The sequence below is a fragment of the Ptychodera flava genome, chromosome 20 (assembly GCF_041260155.1).
Source record: "Ptychodera flava strain L36383 chromosome 20, AS_Pfla_20210202, whole genome shotgun sequence".
Taxonomy (NCBI): domain Eukaryota; kingdom Metazoa; phylum Hemichordata; class Enteropneusta; family Ptychoderidae; genus Ptychodera; species Ptychodera flava.
The window spans coordinates 24,548,245-24,576,152 of record NC_091947.1 but is presented as its reverse complement, the minus strand read 5'-3'; the positions used below and the strand labels follow the sequence as shown (position 1 = coordinate 24,576,152).

Genomic DNA, 27,908 nt, shown 5'->3' with positions numbered 1-27,908 from the left:
TGATGTACTTTTTTTATACATTTTATTTGTGTTTCGTGAGATGGGAGCATGGTTTATGCATGTGCAAAAGGTTGTTATATTCCAATAAAATGCCCAGTTCTGAAACTTTTCACAATAAAAAATAGTGACGCATAAATGCTCCAATATTTTGAATGAAATTAGAAGTGGCCAGTTACTGGAATATCCTATTCTTGATATTGCTTTCCCACCATCAAGCTTATATTTTAGAAGTTAACAAATTGCTTTGAGCTGTTGCTAGTGATAGTACTTACTTTCAGTAGTGTACATTTTGTGACGACTTGCAAAGTAGCGCCCCCAGTGTTCCGTTGTGCATTATCTCTTTTCTGAGTAGTTGGACTTCAAGTTTCCCCATACAAATTTCTCACTTCATAACTAATAAGCGAAAAACTCAAAAGTTCCCCTTTGGCAGCAATAATGTGTGTGTGATAATTAATACACGGTGTGACCATAAGATAAAATACTGGGCATTTTGCAAATACCATGGAGAGTGGGACTAAATGAAACTTTGAACAAATTTACTTTAATATCTGTTTTCAACAAAACCGCACTTTGTGTATAAAGTGTCGAAACTAACATCCTTTAGTAAAGGTCCAATTGTGGTCAGGCATTTAAAATGATAGCGCCCTCAACGATGGAAGAAAAAATCTCTCAATCATGTCATAATATTTGATTTTGAAAGTTAGCAAAAAATAGGTCCTTGGAATTGAAAATGCAGTCATTGTTATATCTTTCTTTTTACTTCAATTTCTATAATTGTATGAACTGGCCCCCAAAGTGACACAACAAAGTACAGGTTATAGCTCTGATCTTTTCTCCCCTTTCAATTCTTTTCTGCCATTTACCAACCTCAGTTTCTCTTTCTGAGCCCTTGAACATATTCATACCTGGTTATCCAACTGGTCAACCTGCCTTTTTTGAGTTTATTCTTGTATCAACACATTACAACAGAACTTTACAGCCAACTTTAATGTAAGTTTGACGTTGAGAGACATTAAACATTGTATGCTTTCAAGTTATTTACATGGGTTTGAAAATGATTGTCTAACAGCAGTTTCTCAATAAGATTGATAAATACCGACACCAAAAGAACTTATACCTGTGAACCAAATAACAGGGAGCCGTCATTATTTACCACCTGGCGAGGGGTCGGACAAATTTCATCAGAAACTCTGAAATTTGAGTAACCCCTGCCAACCCTGATGAATGTTAGTAATTCCCCTCTCTAACAGAAATTTTGACTGAACCCTACCCCCCTTAGAAAAGTTTAATATCAAGATGAGTATTGTAAAATTGACAAAAATACAGCAATAGTAAAGACCTTTCATATCCTTGTGTACCCTGCTAGATTATCATTGGTTATCTTATGACTGTTGTAAAAGATGAAATTAACCAACAAAATGAAATTCAAAGTCATAATAAAACGTAGATATATTAAAAAGCTCACACAATAACCAGTATCCAACCATATAGTGCTGTTTAATTTGGATGGGTATCATGACAAGGTTTACACTAAGATATGACAACGCAGAATTTGAAAGTAAAATGGGGAGAACACGTGGGAGGCTGAGTGGGAAAGCGTCAGAGGTGATTTTACCCTCTCTTGTGTAAAAAAATGTGAGAAATTGATGTGTGCAATGGTGCAGTCTGGTGTAGTATAAGAGGTGTTTTCAATTTGTAATTTTACTGAGTAAAACTGTTAGAGTAAGTACCCCAAGGGGGGGGGGGGGTGTGGAACGCATCTGGCATCGAAATTTTTGAGAAATTGATATTTGAAATGGTGCAACCTGAGAGTGTTTTAATTCATTTTGCACCAAAAATTGAGTAACTCCCCCCTTCTTTCTCTCCACATTTTGAACAACACCCCCTGTACTTTTCAATTTTTTGAATGACCACCCTACATTCCTCCGACCCTTCAGGCCGTAAATAATGATGGCTCCCTGAATTCCCCCAGTAAATTATGGCCACATGTTTGTTATAGAGAGTTTTGTCAAACTTCGAACAGCTTCATATATGGAATTATTGTCTAAGAAACAGACTCATACAATGTGTAAATACATTAAGGGTCTGTATTTGTTGTTTTTACTTAATTGCTATTGAGAATTTCATGTAAATTCTTCTTTTGATATTTAATTTGTTGTTTTTACTTAATTGGTATTGAGAGACTTTCATGTAAATTCTTCTTTTGGATTTAATTTGAATCCTTTGTTTCCCGCCGAAAGAAATTCATGAACCATGTTGCAACAACCAACGTAGCAATAATGCCATCCAGGAAAGTGCTAAAGAATAAGCCCCTAAAACAGCAGATAAATGCACATCATGTTTTTTGAAAGCCTCATGGATAGCCAGCCAGTGCATGATCTGTGCTCATAAATTTGGGAATCGTGGCTTCACGCCTTTAGAGGGCGCACATCATTAGACGTGTTGACGGTTATGGGCCCCCTAACTAAGGCAATTATAGTATCGTTGCAGCATACCAAAAAGTTAGTGGGTCGCTATCGTCCAGTGACGAGTGTCTCACAACAACGTCACGTAACGTGAGTCATTGTCACTGTCACTGATTCCTGGAGCTTGTAAAGTTAGACACATCTCCTACTGTCACTCCACTGGTAACAGGCTCCAATGAACATGACAAGTATATCCCGGGGGCGCGCCCATGAAATCAACCGGGGACGTTGCGAGTAACAGGCTTCCATCGCGCTCAAAAAAAGTTGGACCGTATACCGAAGCCAGCTCGAGCTTGCCGCTCAGCTCAGTTTGTTTGCCGCGCAGCGTACACAGTTTGTCGTCTGCTGCAAGAAACCCTTTTCAACGAAGTTTTGCCAACCGACCTGCATGATTGTGGAACCATTTGTACGATAGTTTTCAATAATCCCACACTTGAAAGGAAAAGACGGATTTAGTTTTGTTCACAGGCAGGAATCTTGTTGACTCTGTACCGTCGCGTACCGCACCCGTACAGTGGTTTCCCCGGAGGGAGTTTCAAATTTTCTGCCCCGATTCTGCCGCCCCAGCAAGTCACAATATACCCGTGCCTTACATAACCATCAACATGGAGTTTAGGACTTTTGCCCTCATGGCAGGCATAACGTTTGTCGTGATTAGTTATCATCCTACGAACAGTGGAACAACGAACAGGATAGATTCAGATGGAAATATTATTTTTGCAGACTTACCTGAGTCGGCCAGAGATGTGTACCAGACAGACGTGACGTACACAGAAGATTCCCTGCAACAGTTTATCGACATTGCGTTGAGTTTTATCGATGCTGTGCAAAGGAAACCTGTTCCCTACAGTAAGTTCTCTTTCTCTCTCTCTCTCTCTCTCTCTCTCTCTCTCGCTGAGAAAGAAAAAAATGAACAGTTCAACATGCAAGACATAGATTGACATCAACGGAAACGATGTACTAATAATAATGAAACATGTATTTCCATGAGGTGCGCAGAAAACTTTACCATGGCACACACAGTTCACAGTTGTTTTCCGATTGTGCGAAACATCTCCTTTCTCTCCACTTCGATAATTTCTTTGCGTAGAAAATACGTAAGTTTCTGTTGGGTTGGATTTTGGAAGAAGAGCGTCACTTTGTCACGGACGGACTCATCCACAGGTCCGTGGAGTTGCCGTGGAGTATACATAGAGAGAGATGGGAAGGTTTGACACGATTTTGCCCTCCGGAATCCTGTAGACAATAAAAATCCACGTATATCAACGCATGCAGTCAAAAAATTACCTTCCTCCGACAGATAAATACCTTTGACGTTTAATGTCCAACCCTGAGACGTGTTAATGGTTATTTAGTCTCTCCTTTGGCCCAAAAATTCCTGGTTACGTACATCCTCAGGGTGTTACGTACGTCAGCCATTTTGAACGGGACAAATTACCCATGGTTCAGCTCGCATAAGTGATGAACTCGTGACCTTTGCACGATCAAAACAGACGTAACAATGGTAAACTTTCCCATGACTTGAGTTTGTGCAAAACGCAAGGCTGGACGTTGTGTGCACCAATACTTGTAGCCTGTTTGATAGTGGATTTAAATTTAGCGGTTGCGGGTCACGGGTTCATGTGGAATGCAAATGAACCCGCACTGCACTATGGGAAAAAAGTAGTTATCTAAATGGCTGCCGTACGTAACAGCCTGATGAACGGGGTTACCAGAGAGTTTTGGGCCGATATTGAGACTAAATGCTGGTTTGCCCTCTTGATACTTGAGCGTTAAAGGCAAGAGGTATTTCGATATCGGTGTAGACCTTTTATTTGACTGTAAACCCCGTATTTTATTGGATTTTCATTCCGGAGGGCAAAATCGTGTCAAACCTTCCCATCTCTCTCTATGCATGTACACCGGCAACTCCGGACACCTGTGGACCATCCATACATTATCTTTTCGCTTCCTGTTTGAATTGCAATTTACTTTTTGAGTTGCCTTCGCAGTGGTATCTCCCTTCATTCAGTGGCAAGTGTCACTCACGGCAATCTTCCTGTAGCAGAAATAGTGTTGTGTGGTGACTTTACATGTAACGGGTCCCTTGTGTAATTCAGATCTTCCAGCGAATGTTCGTCAGATGACAAGTTCGACAAGATATTCATAAATGAGATGCATCAAATCGAGTTGAATGAACTCATGTTCATTTATTTATTTATATTTATTTATTAGTTTATTTGTTTTTGTAAAATTTTTTAAAGACATTAAGTCATTCATTTGTTGTCTGTTTAATTTAAAAAAAAAAACGGTTCTGTATTCATTCCTTCTTTACTGTGTGCAAACAGTTTACAGTAACCAACTTCCATTTCTAACTATGTCATCGCTTCTATGAGTAGATCTTTCCCCCTTTCATTTCTGATGTTCCATTATTGCAGCTTCTCCCCTTACACATTTCTCATTGCCTAGTTCCGTATATATTACCCTTTTAAGTGAACACAGAATGGTTCAGCATTCAACTCCTTCAATTATCTCATTTTTTGTGTGGTATTTGCATCATAATTGTTCAGTGCTGAGTGGCTGAGAATATTTTGTGGGATCCAATTGTCCCAATTTGGAGTAGTCGGCGCGGCAATATCGTTGGAATGATTAAGCTAACGAGATGTAGAGCTTGCATTTTTATGGATTAGCTGTCATTGCTTCCACTTTGATATTCAAAATTGTTTGTTTCTCCAACAACGTCAAAAGGTAGGATTTATTAGGAAGGGAAAGTGCCATTAAGAGCAGTCTATGAAATTGGTTACAATACTGTGGCAGTTAATTTTTAGAACTTAATTTACCTTTAATTTTATTTTGTATGACCATGAACTTTGATAAAAGAGGTGTTTAATTGTGTTAAGATAAATGTACTCAAAATCATCTTGAAGTGGGGCTAGTTTATTTATTTATTTATTTATTTATTTGTCATTCATATACAGGCCGATATTCAGTGTCCAACACTGTTCTTCCAATATCTCCTGTCATGCAAGATGTACAAATCAAAAACACAACAATTAAGAGAAAATTTACACCAACAGATAAAAATGAAAAGACAACACAATAAAACAAGAACAAATAACTTACATAAAAGCACCAAAACACAAACACACACACAAAATCACTCACTCAAACACTCACTCACTCACTCACTCACACTCACACAAAGTTAAAAGTGTACAACCTTAAGCTTATATTTAAAGGTCGCCAAACTAGGAGCCGATCTAACTTGAGTAGGCAGACTATTCCATATGCAAGCACCATAATATGAAAATGCTCGCTTGCCATATTCAGTTTCACTTTATGAATGTAAATATTGCCGTTACTAGCATGTCTCGTATTGTGACTATGTATGGAATTTGAAAGATTGAACATTTCTGTCAAATAACTTGGCGCACTATTATAATGACTTTATAGGTTAGAGCCGCTAGTTGGCGCTTCCATCTAATAGATGGACTAATCCAACCTAGGCGTTCATACACTGATTCTGTTCTAGTATCCCGTGGAACCTCCAGTATTAGTCGACCGGCTCTTTTGTGGAGGAGTTCAAGTATGTTCAAATACTTCTGATGTGTATTACTCCAAATACTTGCTGCATAGTCAAAATGTGGGAGAACAAGACTGTTAAACAAAACTTTACGTTGATGTACAGGCAAGAAATGTCTGATTCTAGATAGAAAACCCAGCTTTAACGTAATTTTTGCTGCAATTTTTGTAACATGCATGGAAAAATCCAGTTTAGAGTCCAGCCAAATCCCTAAATATTTGAAATCCGTAACCTGTTCAAGAAAATCTCCTGCAACTTGAATGTTAAGTGATGATGATGAATTTAACTTTCTAACCGTACCGAAAACCATTGATTTGGTTTTCTTGGTATTCAAAGTTAACTTATTATTATCTAGCCAGGTCTTTACTTGCATTATTTCATTGGAAAGAACTTGCTGAATTTCAGAGATTGACTTGCTTGAATAAAATATAGCCGTGTCGTCAGCATACATAATTATTTGACACTGGCTGACACAAGAAGAAAGGTCATTAATAAATATAGTAAAAAGTAGGGGACCTAGGATGGATCCCTGCGGGACCCCATAAGAAATATCCATGCTATCGGAAACAGTTGAATTAAGTTGAACAACTTGTGAGCGGTTTGATAGGTAAGCATGAAACCATTCAAGAGCGGAATCCTGGATGCCATACTTGTGCAGTTTGAGGAGGAGCAGTCCATGATCAACCGTATCAAATGCTTTCTTTAAGTCCAGAAAGATTACTCCTGTTAAATTTCCCTTGTCCATGTTACAAAGGAGCTTGTCAGTAACGTGAGTGAGGGTAGTAGCTGTTGAATAGCCTGGTCTAAAACCTGATTGACATTGTTCAGGATATTATTCATATTAAGATAACTATACAATTGATCATGAACTGCTCTCTCCAAAACTTTCGAAACAACTGGCAGAACTGATATAGGACGATAATTACCCACCTCAGCTCTATCGCCCTCTTTAAACAATGGTACAACCCTAGCTTTTTTCCATTCTGTTGGCACCCTACCCGTCACTAAAGAAAGATTAAAAATGTAAGCCAAAGATGATGAAATATGAGGAGCAGCAAACTTAAGTAACCTGGCACTGATAGTATCAATACCAGTGGCCTTAGCAATATGTAACTTTGATAGTTGATTTTCAACAAAATCAGAACTTATCGGTTGAAATTCAAAGCGACTATTACAATTAATTGTACATTCTGCCATAGGATTGCGAAATTTCGTAGCTAATTTAGACCCTATTGTTGTAAAAATATATTGAAAGCATTAGCCATTGACTTCCTATCTGAAATATTCTGATCGTTCACCTTCAACTCCAAGATATCATCATTTAAAGGGATACAGTCGACGGAACTACGCTCAAAGGTCATGTGGGAACCATGCGACCAATGTAAACACTGTATCCAAGGTACGATGGTGATTGATGAAAGTTAAAACATGTCTGTCATAATCTACATCTTATAATTTAAATGTTGCAGCTATGATGATGAGGTGCATCTAGATATCATGTACAAAATACTTTGTTTGTAAACAAGAAACTCGCACAGGCACAGTTCCAATGACTGTTTCCCTTTAACTTAAATGATATGAATTCAGATTTCCTTTATATGTTCTCCTAGTGTGACAGTTAAAAATTTCTAATTTCAACAATTTCAATGAAAGTTTGCTGTGAACCAACTTAGCCTTAGCCTTAAAGAATAACAATGGGGTTAAACTGCATGTTGATAAATGAGAAGAGTAGCCGCCAACTTCGTGAACAACGAAGAAAATCTAACACAATTTTGGGGGAGCCTCTTTCACATGATTGGTAATATGTGATTGGCACGTAGCGGCCAACATGCAAATCAGACAAAAACCGTGTAGCTGGGATCTAATCATTCCCAAATTGACAAAGTCAGCCAGCATTATCTCAACCAATCAATTTCAATTTCCACTGCCGCAAGATTATACATCTTATGACAGCACATCAGTCACTAACAGATTAATGCCCTTCACAAATGCTAAGACTGCAGCCATGCAATTGAGCGCACAGATTTACATGCATGACCTGTTAGAAAAACATCTCTGGCACAGATTTACCCTGACTCAATGAACTTCCTAGCATACAGAAAAAAAAAATGACAGCCAAAAAAGGATAATTGTCATCTTCCTGAAATTTTCAATTTGATATAATTTTTAAAACCCATTTTTACAAAGTATTTTTTGATGTTTGTAAAAATTGTGACGTCTCTGTCATATTGGAGAGATTGATTTATAAACCTTTAATTCATTCAAATGCTCTCAGGAGAGCCAGAATTAAAATCAAAGGAATCATTAAAGTGTTTTCAAATGGGAAAATTTAATATTGTGAGAGTAACTACTAGTACTGATTTGATTTTGGTGAGAAAGAGGTAAAATGGTACTGTTAGGAGATGTGGGCATTGAAATTCATTTGATCTCTTTTAACATATTCAAGCCTGATTTCGACGATTTACTCATTAATTGGACGACTTCACCTATGCTATATCCTTCTCAGAGGACATAAAATACACCAATAAACTGTTGGTTGCACTAGCCATTGTACTTTACAAGTTGGCTGTGGATTGGTGACATAAATGTTGGTTTGCCCCAAGAATGAGGTATAAACTTGTGAAATAAAAACCACTGTAGGGTTTCCATCTGTACTACTGAAAGCTGTCTATGGGAATAGAGTTATTTCCCGTGAGAGTTATTACAATATAAAGGTGATCAGAGTTCAATACAGACCCATGTAATTGATGACAGAGATGGCTCTGAGAAATATCATCCACTGAGCTATTGCACAAACATGCCCTATCAGAACATCTCCCTGTTAACTAGCTTATAAATAATTATCTGTCTACAGTTGCAACAGAATCTGACTGTTCACTATGACTGTTTATTCTGGTTTAGAATTAAAGGGACATTATCGCTATCTTTTGATCCTTTTACACCAGTAGTGTTGCAAACAAACAATTGCTGATGTCGTTCGACTTATTGAAAGATGTCTAAAAAATGGTCGACCATAGGCAACTTCCATCCAATTTTGCCTACAATGTGTAGAAAAACCTGGGGTCAGAGGTTTTAGGTGGGCTACTGTTAACCCCTGACCTGAGTTTTTCTAGACAGTGTAGGCAAAATTGGATGGAAGTTGTCTATGGTCGACCATTTATTAGACATCTTTTGATAAATCGAACAACATCAGCAACTGCTCGTTTGCAACAACATTGGTGTAAAAAGGGTCAAAAGATAGCGATAATGTCCCTTTAATGCTGAATTCATACTCAGCATTTTGAATTTCTTGGGAAAGTTAAATAAATAAATTTTCCAATGAATTTCTGAGAAGGCCTATTGGTACAAATATAATTTTTTCTTTGCAAACACCTTTTTAGAGAAATACAATTGTGTGTAAAAGTTGACTATTTCAAGGGACAGTTGAGATTCCAGCAACAAGCTTATACTATTGTACATCCTAATTCTATGGAGGGGATATCTGTTGAGTTGTTAGGTGATATTGAGTGTTTCACAACTGAGAATTTGAGATTGAAAATATTCAGAGAGTTGAAATTCAGGTTCCTTCACAGGGGCAATGGAATAAAAGCGTCCTTGCATGTATACTGTCTTAGTGTAATTTAAATACACCCTGATGCACAGGCAACATACATTGCACCCAGGTGTTGCCTGTCAGATTTTGCAAAAGGTTTAATTTAATTCCCATATATCCTTATCAAGCACAAGTCAGTCTGCAGCTTAAGATTTCCTCCAACTTTTATCCAAATAGTGTGAACAAACCCTTGGAGTGTAGTGACCTCGCAATCTGAGGGAGGGATATTTGCCCAAGCAGGGACATTAACTTGGCAAACTGCGTTATATTACATGGCCGCTGATGCGTTGCAGTGAGCTCAAAAACTCAGCATGTTATTGATCAAAGGGCTACAGGAAACTCTTTCTTTCACCTGCATTGCTATTAGATCCGGCCTTCAGATTAGCTTGGCCTTGATATCTGCAATGATACGCACAACTTGATAAGTAAACCAGACAGCAAATAGGGTAATGATTGCCTTGTGTATTGATTTTGAACAAGCAAACAGGACAAGACAAAGAAAAAAAAATTCAATATCTGAAATCACATTAAAACCTCCATTTACAAATGTATGGCACAGTTTTTAGAGTCACAGTTTAAAACTGCAGATTGCATCGCATGACGTAGCTGGCAATCTAGCGATCTTGTACAAACGTGACGGCAGTAAAGTAAGGTGTTAGTTTTTACATTAATGGTGTTCAGTAGAACTGACATGGCAATACATCATCTGCAGATCAATATTGAATTTCATACATATGAAGTGTACTAATATAAGATATTTGTCCTACAGATATCTGCAATATATGCATGCTTTGACCTATCAGTAAAAAGAGGAAAAATGGGTAGTCTCAGAAATTAAAGCAAAATAAAATGAAAATACAAAAACACAGTTGAGGAAGCAAAATTGTTCATGCAGGCATTTTGAAATAAACTATGGTTTTCACTGTGTTTAATGTGCTACATGTGTAGATAATGAAATAATTTATTTTCATAATATCACACGTTCAACTACTCTAGATCGTCAATGAAAGCATTATGTCATCTGTATTCATTTGGGAGATAAAAATATCTTTAGTCTGTAGTAACCTGACATAATGCGTCTGAGTACTTTCATAATGACTCTTTTTAGCTCCCATAGCCATATGTATATATGGCAATGGAAGCTATTTTATAGGCTAGGAAAATGTCTGTATGTATGTATGTCTGTATGTCTGTATGTCTGTATGTCTGTCCGTCAACATCAAAAACTCCAAAACCGCTGCACATTTCATCTTGATATTTGTGTGTGTACATGGATGATGGGCTGTAGATGAGATTTTGTTCAAATGAAGTTGTCATTGCCAAAAATATGCAAATTAGTGCCAAAAAAGGCGTTTTTGGTAAAAAATCTCCTTCTTCATAACCGCTGGTCAGACAGCTTTGATATTTGGTATACAGGTCCCTAGGGATAACCCAACTTGGATTTGTTCAAATTGTGATGAAATAAGCCAATCTGTATTTTTAAGGAATTTTTTGTCATTTTTGGTCAAAAATTTATTTCATCAAAACCGCTCGTCTGACAGCTTTGATATTTGGTATACAGGTCCCTAGGGATAGCTCAACTTGGATTTGTTCAAATTGTGATGAAATAAGCAAATCTGTATTTTTAAGGAATTTTTTTGTCATTTTTGGTCAAAAATTTATTTCATCAAAACCGCTCGTCTGACAGCTTTGATATTTGGTATACAGGTCCCTAGGGATAGCCCAACTTGGATTTGTTCAAATTGTGATGAAATATGCAAATCTGTATTTTTAAGGAATTTTTTTGTCATTTTTGGTCAAAAATTTATTTTATCAAAACCGCTTGTCTGACAGCTTTGATATTTGGTATACAGGTCCCTAGGGATAGCCCAACTTGGATTTGTTCAAATTGTGATGAAATAAGCCAATCTGTATTTTTAAGGAATTTTTTTGTCATTTTTGGTCAAAAATTTATTTCATCAAAACCGCTCGTCTGACAGCTTTGATATTTGGTATACAGGTCCCTAGGGATAGCCCAACTTGGAATTGTTTAAATTGTAATGAAATAAGCCAATCTGTATTTTTAAGGAATTGTTTTGTCATTTTGGTCAAAAATTTATTTCATCAAAACCGCTCGTCTGACAGCTTTGATATTTGGTATACAGGTCCCTAGGGATAGCCCAACTTGGATTTGTTCAAATTGTGATGAAATAAGCAAATCTGTATTTTTAAGGAATTTTTTTGTCATTTTTGGTCAAAAATTTATTTCATCAAAACAGCTCGTCTGACAGCTTTGATATTTGGTATACAGGTTCCTACAGATAAACTAAATATGATATACAGAATATATGATGAAATCTGCAATTTTGTATTTTTGGTGCTATTTTTGCCATTTTTGGTCAAAAAATGTGTTTCTCAAAAACTACTTGTCTGATGCCTTTGATATTTGGTATACAGGTTCCTGGGGGTTCTCTTAGTGTGATATAGTGAAATTTGATGAAATCTTCAATTTTTGTATTTTTGGGTCAGTTTTTGCCGTTTTGGTCAAAATATTTGTTTCTCAAAAGTTACTCATGTGATAGCTTTGATATTTGGTATACATTTTTATACATAATTATGATGAAATCATCAATTTTGTATTTTTGCAGCTAATTTTGCCATTTTAGGTCAGGCCATCCTGAAATGAGCTATCAAAGATCTCAACCTTCTTCATCAATACATATGTCACAAAACGTTGCTCTCTTCATAACACAGCAGAGCTCTGTCGACCATTGGTCGTTTGTTAGCTCCCATAGCCATATGTATATATGTTTACAAGTTTACATTTTATTGAAAATCTCAATAGCCACTGAGCAGATTAGATGAAAAATTAGCATGTAAGTACTTTGGGCTGACCTGAAATGATTGTGCACATCTTGGGTCAGTATCTTGGACTTGCTATTTTTCATGAATTTTTGTGTAATTTTCTCCCATTTTTGGTCAAAAAATCTTCTTCTCTGAAACCACAAGTCTGATTGATTTGAAACTTGGTATGGAAGTGCATAGGAGTGACCTTTCTCAAATCTGGGCAAATCGTGGTGAAATTTGCATATTTGCATTTTTTGGCTATTTTTTTCATTTTGATCAAAATTTTTTTTAACTCTGAAACCACACGTCCGATTGAGTTGAAACTTAGTGTAGAGGTTTTTACGGGTGACGTCAGTAAGATTTGATCAAATTCTGGTGAAATTTGTATAATTTTATTTTATTGGGGGAATTGTTTCTATTTGTGATAAAAAAATCTTTTAGCTTGATTTTAGCTTGTTTTGATAACTATATGGGAGCGACCAGTGACATTGTCACTATTTTTTTCAAATGTGACTACCTGGCTTCTATATCATGTTTCTTTGAAATCCATCAAGGTTTTGCATTAAATGTGTGAAAGCATGATTCTTGAAAAGGCCAGTGTGCAGAACGCTGAGAACGATTCTGTAAATTGGTGGTTGTTGACGTTTCAATTACTACCATAAAGGTAAAGCAATTACTTTCCAGGAGGACGGGTGAATTTTCTGAAGGCTGAAAAAATTAATCGGTGATTCTCATCTTCAACATTTAAAGTTCAGTCATTGGTATTCCGTTTTGTGACAATTTTACCATTTAAGTGAGCATTACAAATATAAAAAAGTCTTCTTTTTTCTAATTACTTGACAGAATTTTACATTTTAGCAAATGTCTATTACACGTTAGCAATGCAACATGAATATTTCTTTCTTTTTCCCTGAATAATGAGTGACACTACTAATGCAAATTGCTCCACTTCAGATTCTCAAAATAATTGATATACTTAAAAAAATTGGTGTTGGGGCTTGTAATCACTGCAAATGGATGTCGCAGTGTGGGAAGCTAATCTACAAGAACTGATACCAACTAGAGAACAAGAAACTCCCCAGAAGTACATGTATTTTATATTCAATGTTGATGCAAAGACATCACGTAAGCTTTATGAAATGGAAATGGACCTTCTATGACTGTTGCCAGAAAATACACCATTTGGGAAAAGCATATAGAATTGTAGTAACAGTGAGTGTCATCAGCTTAATAATGTATTTGTTCTTGTTAAAACAGCATTACTTTCCACTAGTGGGAAGAGGAAAGTACTTTGAGAGGTAGACTATGTACAAACTAATCCAGCCTAACCACAGGTTATCTCCTCCACTGTGCACTCAAGATGTTCGAGAGATAGCTCTGCATGTCAGAGCTGTGTGTACATGTTATTACCAGCTACAGGCCCCCCACCACACAGCCGGTAACACACAGCCCCGCCACGCAGAGTTATTTGAGAGAATGAAGGGACATGGTTACCAAAGGGTAGACGTTCAAAAAAGTGGTTTCCTATATTAGACTGGCAATTCACTTTTGAACATTACCAATAATATCATACCTTGAAATTGAATGCTTCATTTCTGTTGTATTTTCAAAGTTTCATGGTCCCAAAAAGCCTGTTATATCATGTCTAGAGGGCTTTTTTCCTGGTATCCTTTTTTTTGGAGAGAATCGAGGGAAAGTAGTTTATTTTCCATCGCCTTAGTTAGCCTGTTGGTGATAAATATAGGAGAAATAGTGTAGGCGTACGTGAAAATTCTCTCGGGGAGACTTGTGTAGTTGATACTTACTCGGCGTTTGTCTCCCCGGTAATTGTGAAAGGAGATGCCAGTGTGTTTGTACTGAATGAGAAAATGAGGACCCACTGACTAATGCTATTGTGGATCTTAGCACTCACGGAAATCTAATTTCACCACATTACTGCAATTACATCATGCCCTCCAAGCAAAACACCTTTTTTCAGAAGATTAAGCTGCTTGGAAGAATTCCGCCGTACTGCTCTAAATCTGATTACACTTAAAGTCCATTCCTTTTATGATTACCAGTATTCAGTGAGGACCCCCATCTTTATTATTGTAAACGTAATCCCTCCAGAATCATGTTCATACACACAGAGAATGGGATTTTTTCCGTCAAACTGGAAAGATGTATTGAACATTATCACAGCGTAAGAATAAAAATAAACAAGCAGACGCCTGCATCTAGGCCATGTGAATGTACATTGTAATTTCACAGCTGACAAAACTTTGTTCTGATAAATTTTTGATGTGTATGAGGGTTGCTGTCGACAGATTTATGTCCCTATGTGATACAACGTCAAAGGTTATGCGACGACTCTAGCTGTAATAAATGAGTAATACTTCTCCATATTAAGTCCATGTTAAATCAGTCATACACACCTGTCAGAACAGATCATCAAATGCATTAATTACTACCACTCACCTTATCGTCAATATCTGTCTAAGTGCTGAAAAGCACCAAGCTGGAGATTGTTGGCACTATGAAGACCTTCAAGTGAGCTGTACATGCACAATAGTTGCAAAATAATAAAAAACATGAAAATCTGGCTTTCCAAATCTATATAGTCGATAAATCGATATGCAATTGTATGAGAGTAGGAAATATGTACTAGAATGCATATGAGGTACATGTTTACTGACCACAGGCAGTTGACAAGCTCAGTAGTCTTCTTTGTTAAGTGAAACTTTTTTACAAAAGACTGCAACAGGACTTAGACAAGATATTATTATATTGAACAGTTGATTTCAATGAAGAATATTTTTCTAACCTAATTTATTCTAAGTTTGAAAAAAAATTGTTTGATTTAGGAAGTGATGTCGAAATACTTAACATTCCATAGCAACAGTTTTCTCCGAGTCTTTTTTATAAAGTATTTCTAGTTATCAGGATTATATTACTACACCTGGCAAAATGTATTAAAGACATTAAATATTTATATTCATACTCGACAATTTCATGTGAAAAAAAAATGAAACAACATATGGCAGTGTTGATGTAAACTATTAGATTTCCCTACAGATGGCCAGACTTGAGATGACCCTATTGTTTCCAAATTTTAGGGTAGTCCATAGATACAAAGGAGGGGTAACAGTGAACATACACACTGCTGTTTGATAATTTAAAAAAAAAATGTTATGCCTTATTTATTTCGGTAGTCACATTTCAAATTTCCATAGCACTGTTAATGTTGAAAATAAATGATTCGGGATGGAGCTAATCCGATGCTCCAAGGTCTTGCCTTTCTACTGGTCCAACGGATCAGTGAATACGGATTAACTCTTATGGTACGGAGTATGCAGGACTGGCAAACCAGGTGTAGGCTTGGACAACACCAAATACAGAATGGATTCCCTCAGCACTGCAATTTTATACCAGACATTTCAGAAATTTTTGTGAGATTTATCATTTCTCTGAAAACCATCTTTTTCTTGATTGGATTGTGGTACTCTCCCCCATCAAGAATATTTATGGTATCTAAAATACAATAAACCACATTTACCAGAGGCATCTGAACAAATAAATTATGACTTGCAATGCATTTTTCCTACTTGGTCTGTTCATAACTGTTGTCAAGGACAAATCTATAAAAAGCAGCCCTTTTGGAGACAGCATTTTTATGAAATATGTTTGGGAATTTCATAACGTCCTTCTGCTAGGACTTATACCATTTTAATCATGGATTGGAATTGCATGAAGACATCATAAATTACAGGCGATAAAACGAATTTTTTGTATAAAGTGGCCAGGAATAAGTACCGACAGAGTTAGAAATGACCACAGCCTGAAAATTGCATATGTATATCGATTGTCAATAACAGAGTACAGGTGTAAGTATTTAATTTTACCATTGAATACTTATTTCAATAAAGATCGCCTTTGTTGTACGGGAACAGTCACTTGAAATGACGTGATACCACTTTGCAATGAAATTCGTACTCAAATTATAAAAATTACAGGGAATATTCCACATGTGTCCTTTCATTCTTCATAAAAACCTGTGATTGGAATATTTTTTCAGGAAAATTTGGTTTTCACACGCGACTGAGTTCATTCAAGTGTTTGCAGGATTGTTGGCTGCATCACGTGTTGCCAGGGAAACAGGAATATTAAAACGTCACCTTGTCATATGCCTATTCAGTATGATATGAGTTTACATTCACACCTCAAAATTAAATAGGATAAGTTTACTGATTGACAGAATTCTTATAGAGGTAGAGTTAAATCTGTATACAATTGCAAAAATAAAGAGTGAATATTACTTTGCCACAGTGGTAAAAATAGAGATGAGGCAGAAAGTGGCTGAAAAAAACAGGAAACCAAATTAATTTACCACTTTGTTTGAAAATTGGAGCAAATAAAGTTTTCACTGTCTTAGTTTTGTGAAAATCTTAAATTTTATTTTTACCCATGGAGTTAACACAGGGTTGGATGCCATTTTGAATTTCAAATACTGGTACATTTATGGTAATTTGTTCTCTGTTACCAAAATTTGCATTGTGACCCCTGACTTTTATTTTTGATGTGGAAAAAGAATGGTTAAAAGTTTCATTGAAGGCACATATTACTTTAACTCAGTGTCACTCATACACGGGATTCATCCAGGGTTTACTTTACTTTTCAAAGTATCCTTGGAATTGTGTATTCTACAGAACTGTATTTGATAGCCCCAATGGAAAGCAGCTGCTGTACAGATCCTGCGCCAGCAAAAAAAATTGCCATCATAATTCACCGTCACAGCCAAAAACATTTATGAGAGGGTTACCTGAAAATCAAGTGCAATGGTTATTAAACAGCATCAAGAATTAAAATTTGTCTTTGTAATCTGGTCTCAGTTTCTCCTTATACATAACAATAGCCAACTGATAGTTGGGAACAGAGTAAGAATAGCCAGTTCAGGGCTAAGCAACTGTGCTTCATACACCAAATTTACTTAAATGTTTCTCTCTCTGTATGTCAATAGCTTAATTTGTGTTTGCAATTTTTTATATGCATGGTATATTTACCTACTGTCTGGTAAAGTGATAATGGTATTGAGATAATTTCCAAACATAACAGTCCATGCATGCCTGGCATCTCCAAAACATAACTGTTGCAATATGTCTGGGTAAAAAGATGGAAAGAATGAAAAAATAAATGCAGTTTTCTCATTAGTTCATTATATACCTGTATGGAAACATAAACAAATGACTAACAGAACTTATATTACCAAATAACAACACACAATGTTATGAAAATTTCATCAATAAAAATGATAATAATAATGAAAGATTTAAAAATTACTTTACTGGCTGCCTTTAGGCATTCAATGCGTATAAAAAAATCTGAGTCGCATAAAGATATTTCTTGAATAATTCATTTTACAGCTTGTCTTAGAGCCCTATTAGCTGTATCTTTTGTGCATTGTAATAAAAAAAGAGCCATCCAATCTTCAGAGAGATGTTTTCCTGTTATTAAGCCATATTGTCTTTGAAAATATCAGTATTGCAATCCTTAGTGATTGATTTGGTTGATTATACCGGTAGTCAGGCTCTTACATGTATATTTGCTGTGGCCATTTTTGAGCTGCAACTCAAAATTACTTGGTTGTTAAAATCTAAGTGGTGAGTTTGCTGCCAATGTGGTCGTATTTCAGTAAGCAGTTTTTGATATGAGATGCAAAAAATGCACTGTACAATGATAGATGTTTGTTTGTATAATAATCAGAAACATATATTTGGAGGTGGTATCTAGTTAGAGCAAGTCTTAATATGTGTCTTTAGTACTACTGTGTGACGTTTTTTTAACGAGAAATAAAAAAACATACAGATATTTGCATTTCAACATTAAATGTACTCTAGACTTTATGCAATCAAAACTCTGAATGTCAGCTCTACCAACATTGAATTTGTGAAATACAAACATTGTTACCACATTGTCAAATCAGGTATGCACACAATCTTTAACAAAGGAAGTTCAGGTTATGCTGATGAAACATACATGAGGATGTCAAATACACATGTTGCATAATGATGAAGAGATAATCTAATAATAGCTCAAATATTTCCACAAATATCTGTAAACTTTCATATTTTTTGTTTCTGGAAGTGTGACAATTATTTTAATGAAGCAACTTGATAAAGGTACCCCAGATCTGTCAATTGTTAAAAATCATTACTTGTTTTGGATTTCAAATTTTGAAATTTCAAATTTTGATTTGTTTTTCATTAAATGTTTAAACATGAAACGTTTCATCTTCCCTATGAAGAAATGTTGAAATGATGACGTTGTCAACAAAGATCAATCAAGAAAAAACCTTTCAACGACTGATAACTATTTTTGCTATTGTCTTGTTCATCCAGGGAGAGTAGCAACATGCAAATGAAAAAATTAGACATAGGTACATGTATAGTAACATTTATAGTGCATTTTGCTATGTCATCATCACTCTATGATGGAATTGGAACTGTGCAACTACCTCTTTATAATGCGACTGCTATGCTGTCACATTAGCATGCTTACTTTCCATTCCATGATGTGTTGTAAGTTTATGGTACAGAATGTTTTTTAATGAGAAATACTTTGTGGTGATTGCATAAACATATTCTTTATCGTGTATTATTCCTGTCAAAGACATGTTGTTTATAAATATGCTGTTCATTATGCAAAATATGTTAATGAATAAAAGTTTGATAAATGAGAAAGGATTGGGATAGAGCACTCTGTTACATTTTACAGAGGAGAAACAAAAGACATTTCTGAGAATGAGATGTAGATATCAATAAATTATGCTGTCTCTCGGAAAGCTGAAAAAAAACAAAATAACTTGATAGTTTGTTATTGATGTGCCATATGGTGTACACTTGGTAGTTTGACTTTCTTCAGTGGCGCAGGATGATAAATGTCTTGATCCAGTCCCAAATTGTCAACTCACCTTGGAGTACAACAATCTCAGTAGATACCACGTACTTACTTGAAGACATGCTAAATGAATTTCTGCGAATATTGTTGTTAAAGAGTACAAATACAGTACAAATAAAATATTCGCAAGAGAAATAATATCACCAATAACAATAATGTGGCATTGAGAAAAACATCCATTATTCCTGAAAGAAACTGCAACCCGACCTTGCAGATTTACTTTGTAATAATTTTGGATAATTATGGTCCATAAAATGCAATGCAAATACCTATTTTTGATTGAATGCTCCCAGGGTTTTTAATATTGTGAATGTATGAGAGGAAATGTATTTTAGAGCCGATTATAATGGTTATGTAAAAAAAAGAAAAAAGGCCAAGAACTATGGGAAAGGAAAGGAATTCAGTTAAAATGAGAAAGAAAGTATTTTGGAGTAAAATACTTTAAGTACTGACAGTCAGCTTCTGTGCTAAATAGTCGCTTTATTCTATCAGCACACAAGTGTAACGGTACTGCACCAGTAATGTATCTCCATACTGCAGATGTTAAGATATTCATCAATCCAAAGCTGATTTATAGATTGACAGCTAGACTTGCCAATTTTATCATGCTTGTCCCCAGGTGCCTGTGGTATTGTCTGACCCAAGAAGAAGGAGACAGTTGGCATACCAGCCCTTCACATTGATTCATATGCCGTAAGGTGCTACATCATTCTGCAAATTATTTGGGCAGATGAAGGATTCGGCCTTCAAAATTTCCATTGATTTTCAATATTTCACAATGTCTGAATCATCTGTTTCACACATGTTTTAATCCAGCAAGCTGCATATTGGCAACTTTTGAAATGTAGGTTTACAGATAAGTACGGTGAGAATCTTGAATTAGATAAATATGTTCCATTTTACACATGACATGTACATGTATGATATGACATCATGGACCTGTCAAGTTCATAGTGATGAACCCTTAAAGCTCTAAAGGGTTGCAGGGTATGAAAATATAAGGAATAAGTACATGTACTACAAGAAATTTGCAAGGAAACATCTCTCAGACAGGCTTCTCTTGCCAAAAGAATATGTGGGAGTGTGAAAATAAAAAAAAACCATATGCATGTTGTTGCTATTACTATTAGTGAACAAAACTTTGAAGGCAAAGAATTTTCATATTTTCATCACTCACTAAACCCAGTACTGCTCCTGCTACAATCAAACTCTGCTATTGTCATAGGTTTTTAAATGGTGATTACATTGAACCTTTTAATCTACAACCTTTATCACAATTTTTCATTGATTTCTCATTGACCACTTTGGCCCAATGATTAGAGAACACCAGCTGAGACATAGCGCTGAATAAAAGCCTTCTGATTTCTTCATGGGTGATTTTCTACACCTTCACAGAAGTCTAGAATCTAGCCTAGGTTTCATAACCTGAAGTGTAGCTTTGCAAAAATGCAAAAGAAAGTTGCTTTTGGAAAAGTAAAAGAAAGGAAAAACTTATAATTTTAAATCCTGTCGACAACACTTTTCTGATCACAAAGTACAGTTGCCTCTCCTCTCCTAAAACATCACTTTAATAGATAACATTGAATTCCTTTGCTAGTGCTAAAATCAAATGATTAAGGTAACAATGCGCCAAATGCCAAGATTTATTTTTTGCACAAAACTAACGTAGTCTAAGATGGTAAGTCTACTGATACTTAAGGTTTAGACGCTGTAGCAATAGCTGTTCTGTGCCAAAGTATTCATACCATTTGTCATTTTGATATTGCCATGTAAAAGCTTAGGTAATCACAGGGCATCAGAAGTGCTGGTACGTCTTACGTGGAGAGATGTATTCATGATATAGAAACAGAGACAAATGCTGCCTCCAGGCACAGGCTTTGCTAGGAGTGAGATTGATGCTTGGAAATGAAACATGAGCTGCTCAATACCCACAGCCCCAGTCCTGCTGTCAGAATTTCTTTCGTGAATTGATGAATGAAATTGATTTTTTTTATGCAAATTTTTCTAGAAGATGGCAAATCACAGAATGCCTTGCCAAGTTTTTTTATCCCAGAATGCACTGCATAGTCTTTTTGTTCTTTATTATCATGCAAAGCCTCTCCCACAGAAAAGCTAACATCATGCTCCTGAAACTTGGAACTGATTGGAAGATGCTTCCATGATACAGCCGGAAATACTTCCTGCTTTTCCAAAGTAGACAGAACACAAAGTCAGATTTGCGCTGTCCGGTATTGTTATCTCTGTGAAAAGGAAGTTCCAGCCACTTTAAGAATGCATGAAGAAAAAATATTGTGATTTCTATTCTAAGAAGAAGAAAAAAGAGCTGTCTGTGCATTAGGCATAGTGTTTTTGTTGTATATTGTTACTTAGTCAATTACTATAGTCATCGCCATTCTCTGAGTAATACATTCTCATACTGTCTGTTACCTTTGCTTTGTTCACAATTTACAAGAAAATTTAGTCTACGTTTTCAGCATTAAAATCAACACCTGCATGCTGTCCACTAAAGACCATCAACCTATAGACTACACATGTACATTATCTCATAAATTCTCAGCAACGAGGTAATTTTCATTGGTTTTAAACTGCTTTTAGCTCATTGAGTGAATGTCTTAAAATAGACTCTCTTCTCAGCCATTCTTTATAGTTTAAGGCTCCTTTAAGCTCCGGTGTACGTATGAGCTTAAGGTAGAATGTGCCTTGGGGATGGATATTTGGACTCTCAAACTTTTCCAATTCTGTTCTGATCTACCACTTGTTGGGGCTCATTTTGAAGCCCTGGGAAAAAGAAAAACTTTCACTGTCTTAGTTTTTTGAAAATCGAAAATTTTATTTTTCTCCTTAGAGTTAACACAGGGATGACAGCCATTTTTAACTTCAAATATGGGTAAATCTTTGGTAATTTGTTTCTCTAAGTACCAAATTTTTTTTAGGTGACCTTTTATTTCTATTCTTAATTTTGAAAGAGAATGGGTGAAAAATTCCTTTGGAAAAGTGTGAGCAAAAGTTTAAGTCTTTCACTTCGGAGGCACATACTACATTAAAAATCAGGTCAGAAAGGGTTAAATGTGTACGAAAGTAAATACAACTGATGAAGTAGTCTTTAGAATAGTGTTTTTGCTAACTACAGACTAACTGGTTGGACGCGATGAAAATAGAAAACTCATTTTGTATATGTGATACAAAACTAAAGACATGATGGCAGCTACAGTCAACCCTCTAAGGAAGAAAGATCATTAGAGAGAAAGAATAAAAGTCTTAAATTTTTTCAGAGATTTCATAGTCATCACAAATTACAAAATAACCATCAAAATATTGGACAAGTCAGAAAATCTGAGATATTCATCATATGTAACATTCAACCACAATTCACGTCAGTATTTGATGAACATCAACATTTTTTTTTGAAAGTCACAGCCACTAGCTGTGCTAGTGTGCTATTATTACGCTTGTATTTTCTTGGAATTAGAGGTGAGGTCATTGAAAACGAAGATCCCTTAATCCTCTCAGAACAACTATCACTTGATTACTTTGTATCACTCTCTCCATCACTTAATCTGACAATAATTCAAAGTACATGACTGTAATGTAGATTACGTGCTCGCAAAAGCTGAAAAGAAGATTATGAACTGACAAGAAACGTTAATATGCTATCCTGATTTTGCGTGTCAAAGCAATCTTTTAGTTTTTACTTGTTTTTTTTTTCATACAATCGGTGTTTATGTTACAGGCAGTACCAAGGTAAATTTTATGAGGGATATACCCACTGCTGTTACCTGGGTTCTGCTTTGTATATGCAATCTGATATGAGGAGACAACAGAAATGTCACCTGGGTTTCCAACCATGAACATTAGCATAAAACACTGACCATTCTCAGTCCAACCTCATTCAGATCAGATTATGTATATTAGATATTAGTAGATGACTTATTATCTTGATGTAAGTAGTTAGAATATTCGTTTTACTGGTCATCATCTGTACTATTGGTTCTAAAAATGATCGCACAGTTACATTTAATTTCATCTGAGTGCAGTCATACACAACTGCAGATCGTCATTAGAGTCATATTTAGTGCCATCATCATGTAAACTCGGCGAAACCCAGAATGCCATGTATAGTTCATTTCTGCTGGTTTTTATCCAGTTAAAATTAAATTCTAAGTGTAGCAATGAAGGGATGCATTATACAGTGAGTAACTCTGATTTGACTGTATAGGTTTTTAAAAGAGTCATGTTATAGCTTGTAACAGCACACAATCCTATTGCTTCATTTCACACACTATTAGCGACACCACTTACTATCGATTAATGCAGCACAGGGCATGTATTGTGGAACACAAAGATGTAAAGGAAATCCAAGCCAGCCAGTCAACCATGCATGGAATTTTAAGTGAAAGAATATGAAAAAATCTATCACCCACGTATAAAACCTGTATTTATTTAAGCTAGGCCAAATCAAACTAAATTTCTGTGCCCAGGTAAATGCTGTAGAGTCGAAAAATCTGGACAATTTATTGTGTTTGCTATCAGGGTAGACAAATTCCTGTGATATGTATCTTTAATTTTAGATTGGAAGAAGATTAGATCAGAATCAGGTTTGGATAAATACATTAATAAAAATATGACCTCTCGTATTCATACCAGTTATCCTTGTGCTGTGACATTTTGATATTGGTTTTTAGAAGGTTTGTATGAAAATGTCCTGTGTGTACAAATTCTTGATACTAAATAATTGATCAAAAAACATTGGTATCACATAGTTACCTAATCATATCAAAATGTAAGAGAAAGAATTGCACTTGTGTCCCAGTAAGGATTAATTAATTAATTCTTTCAGTCATTTTCCAGATATCCCTTCTTAAAGTATGATGTGTAATGAGATTTAAATATGGAAATCAGAATCAATTTCATTGAATTGAAATTTTTTACTCTACAGAGCAATGGCAGCTTGTGAGATATCAGTCAGTTTTTAACCATACCTACTCCTCTTGATGAAACTAAAAGATACTGGAGACTATTTTCTGCTAGATTATCAGCTGAAATGGATTATAACTTTAATACAACACTATAATCTGCTGTGCATAATGTTTGTCACCAGTTATAAAAAAGCTGTTAAATCCAGCAGACTTCTGCGCAGCTGATTAACTAAATCGCTAGATTCTAAATTTACCTGTATATTGCTGATAAAAATAGTGGAACTAATAATGCCATTGTGGCTTGCTTTCACTTTATCAAGGAGCATGATCTTATTTGAGTTACAAGATCCCCAGCGATGTTGCAACCTTTAGGTGCAATTTAGATGTCTTTTCGGTGTGCTGATTCCAATTAGCTGCCAGTGCAACACGGCTCACTCATCATTTATTCCTTCTCTTCTCCTTTCTTGTATTTATTCTTTTCAGAATTAATTCGGCGGATTGTGTCAAACGAGGCGGACATCTCTGCAGAATACAACCAGGTAATTAGAATGAGATAGCGTGTCATTTCACTTTAGAAAAAAACCCAGAAAAAATGACTATATTTCATATTGTTTGAAGTGTTCTGGCAGTATGAAAAAACTCACTGTATGTTTCCAACTGTGATGACTTCTTTTCTTGTTCGTCAATTGATGCAATCTGTGTCATCGAAACCACTTCAAGTACATGTTTTTTTGATAATTTTAAACTGAACAGCTGTATGGGTATTGTGTGTCTGTCTTGAATTTCTGTCTGACATGACTGCGGTGACAATCCTAAAGTACTCCTGATTTCACTCACTGTTGTTTGAATAGCATGTGATTCAAGATAGACAATTTGGACTCAAATGTGCAAGTCAATGAATCTCAGATACATGTGATACAGTTTTTAGGCCAATGAATATTTTCCATTGCATACTAGATTAATAATAATAATATGTATTCTGCATATACTGTTGGTATACATTTTAATACCTTCTAATTAGACATTGACAGTTTGCTCCATTGTGCTACATATAAATAGCGAGAATTGTACTGTTTATGGTTAGTGGTCATTACAAAACCATCACATGTATACCAGCTGTACAATCAGCAAATGTGTGTGTATGTAAAATTCTGAAACCCTACAGAAGAGATACACCATATACAGGCATCCCTATTCATATATTTAATTTTTAAAAAATCGGGTAGACAATGAGTAAAAGCAATGATACCAGCGTCTTTGCCAACCAGCTTATAACATTGTGATATGCCTATTGAGAAATTTTCATCAAAAACTGTGTCACAGTCTGTAGACTTCACTCACTACATGTACCGGTATGTCATGTCAGTCTTCGGCATCTAGAAAGTTGTTTTACCCCTACAGTACAGTCATGAAAAGTTTCAGTGAGTTTGTTCATCCACTTTTGATAACAATTTGGAGCATAGCTGTCACAGCAAATGAAATGACTTTTCAGTCGAGCTGTCACTTCACTGACTGTTATTTTTTTTGATCAGTCATTTTTTCAAACAGATATGTGATTGGCATGTGCATTAGGATGACGTTTAATAGACTTGAAATTGTATTCCCGTGTATTGCTACACCCAGCTTGACTTTGATTGGGTCGATGAAAGTGAGCTCTATACGGAGAGCGCATTCAAGCGTAGCTCTTCAAATTTTCTACCAATGCATTTTGCATTGGATCTCATCGATGCGCGCTGGATTTTATTTATGGAGTAGATGGCCACTCTGCCTCTAATTGGATGAAATCACATTATTTCATTCGCATAGTGCTATCTTGTAAGCATCCTCTCCACCAGGTTCTAACCCAAGACGAGTCTTACTGTAGTGTAATTCAGTGTAGAGTTTCCCTGAGGAGATCTAGCGGCATGCAAAATTACATCAAATTCACTGTCTGCAACCAACATTTACCAGCAATGTATGCAAATTTGTTACCAAAAAAGACATTTTCCTTCTCTTTGCTTTTCTCTGTTCTCTTCTTGTTGTAAGAAGTGTACATATGATTATTCAAATCTTTTAGGTTTGCAAAACCTATTAGTTTTCCTTGACAAGTTTGCCATGATACTTTTGATTTAACTTGAAGGCCCGACAGCAATATACTTTGTCGAACAAAAATGCATAAGAAAATATCTTTCTCATTTAATTCAAAAGCTCGCATGACTGCCGTCAGCGTAGCAATATTGCAATGAAAATTGTTCAAATTAATACATTTGTAGTGTCCTACCATGTACATTACAACACATCTGACTCTATATCATCCTTCATCAGACGTTTGCTTGCTCACGCTGTAGTGGCAGAGCACATTTCTATTCCATATGCATCGGGCAAAAAGTTGTTAATTTGATCAGTGGGAAAGGTCTCCTCTGCACTTAGCCAACACAAAGCTGAGTATATGTCATCGCCAGGACCTGTATATACTGACTGGCAACAATATTGATTTGACAGGGGCTGGCGTATATAGAAAGATTGACAATGACACTAGCCAGCAATGTTCACCTTGTATAATGGGGCATTTAGTTCTGCAAACACAGAATGTGTTTCTATGACGAGGTGAATTGGACGTGATCAGTTACCCAGGAGTTCTATTAATCGCTGAAATCTGTACATGTTTCTCAATTCCCAGGAGTCCAGACAGTTAACATATTGCATTGGACTTGCAGATGCGTGCGTGCTGAGAAAATAGGCAAATATTGATCAGACCCAGAGATCAAACTGTGCTCCATATCACTGGCCAAATAAATATATATTACTTCAGAATATTGACACTTTTGAACTTGAAGGCCTGAACCGACCTTGAGGAAATTTAATATGTCAATGAAGAATGAGCTTTGTATATGGAAATCAGGTGGAATAGTCGCCTGATTTAGCCGAGAAAATTAACTGTAACTTTAAATCACAATCACTTAATGTAGTTGGAAGAATGAAATGGGCTGTTGTAATTCAATGGGAACATCACACTATTCACATGACACTTAAAACACCATACAAAAATGATGCTGAAAATATAAATAGCAAGATTTTATGAAGGTTTAGGAACATGTCAATGGTATGGGTTTTAAGTTTATGGTGACATTGTAGATGTGACTTGAAATGAAGTTGAAGCACTGTTTTGTATTGCTTTCTTGACAAATTATTTTGAGTAATAATTATTAAGCTTTCTGTCAAGAATTCTAATATGAATATTATTTCTCCTGAAAATGAGGGTTTTTTTTTTTGCTTTCCTGTTGTCGGTATCATATTGTAAATTGAGATCAATCACTAGGTGAGCTCTACTGAGAAAACCAACATGTAACAGTGCATATGTGTCAGCTGATAAAGGCTAAAACGGCAAGAAGTTATTCACTGTAAGTGTAACACGTACCACTGATATACTGATAATACCTGGAAAATCGAGATGCATGACGAAGGAACTATATGTCAGTAAGAACGCAAGGGGCTAGAACTCAATTTGTAACAACATCATGTTTAACAAACATACATGTACAAGACCTGAGAAACCTTGAACTTTATAAGCGCAGTCAGACAGCAGTTTTGCAAAATTTACATCTCTAGGACATAAATGATAATTAATGAAAATT

At 35.8% G+C, this 27,908-nt stretch overlaps 1 protein-coding gene across 2 annotated transcripts in view; it reads left to right on the top strand.

The window, feature by feature from the left end:
• Nucleotides 1–2,475: 2,475 nt before the first annotated feature.
• Nucleotides 2,476–27,908, top strand: part of LOC139120380 (prominin-1-A-like) — a 94,671-nt gene continuing 69,238 nt past the window's right edge. The window contains exons 1-2 of one of the 2 annotated variants that reach the window (XM_070684754.1): nt 2,476–3,314; nt 24,778–24,833. In XM_070684754.1, the coding sequence (XP_070540855.1) occupies nt 3,071–3,314; nt 24,778–24,833 (300 nt within the window). In that variant the 5' untranslated portion in view covers nt 2,476–3,070. The remainder of the gene's footprint in view (nt 3,315–24,777; nt 24,834–27,908) is intronic. The other variant, XM_070684755.1, reaches the window with a different exon arrangement.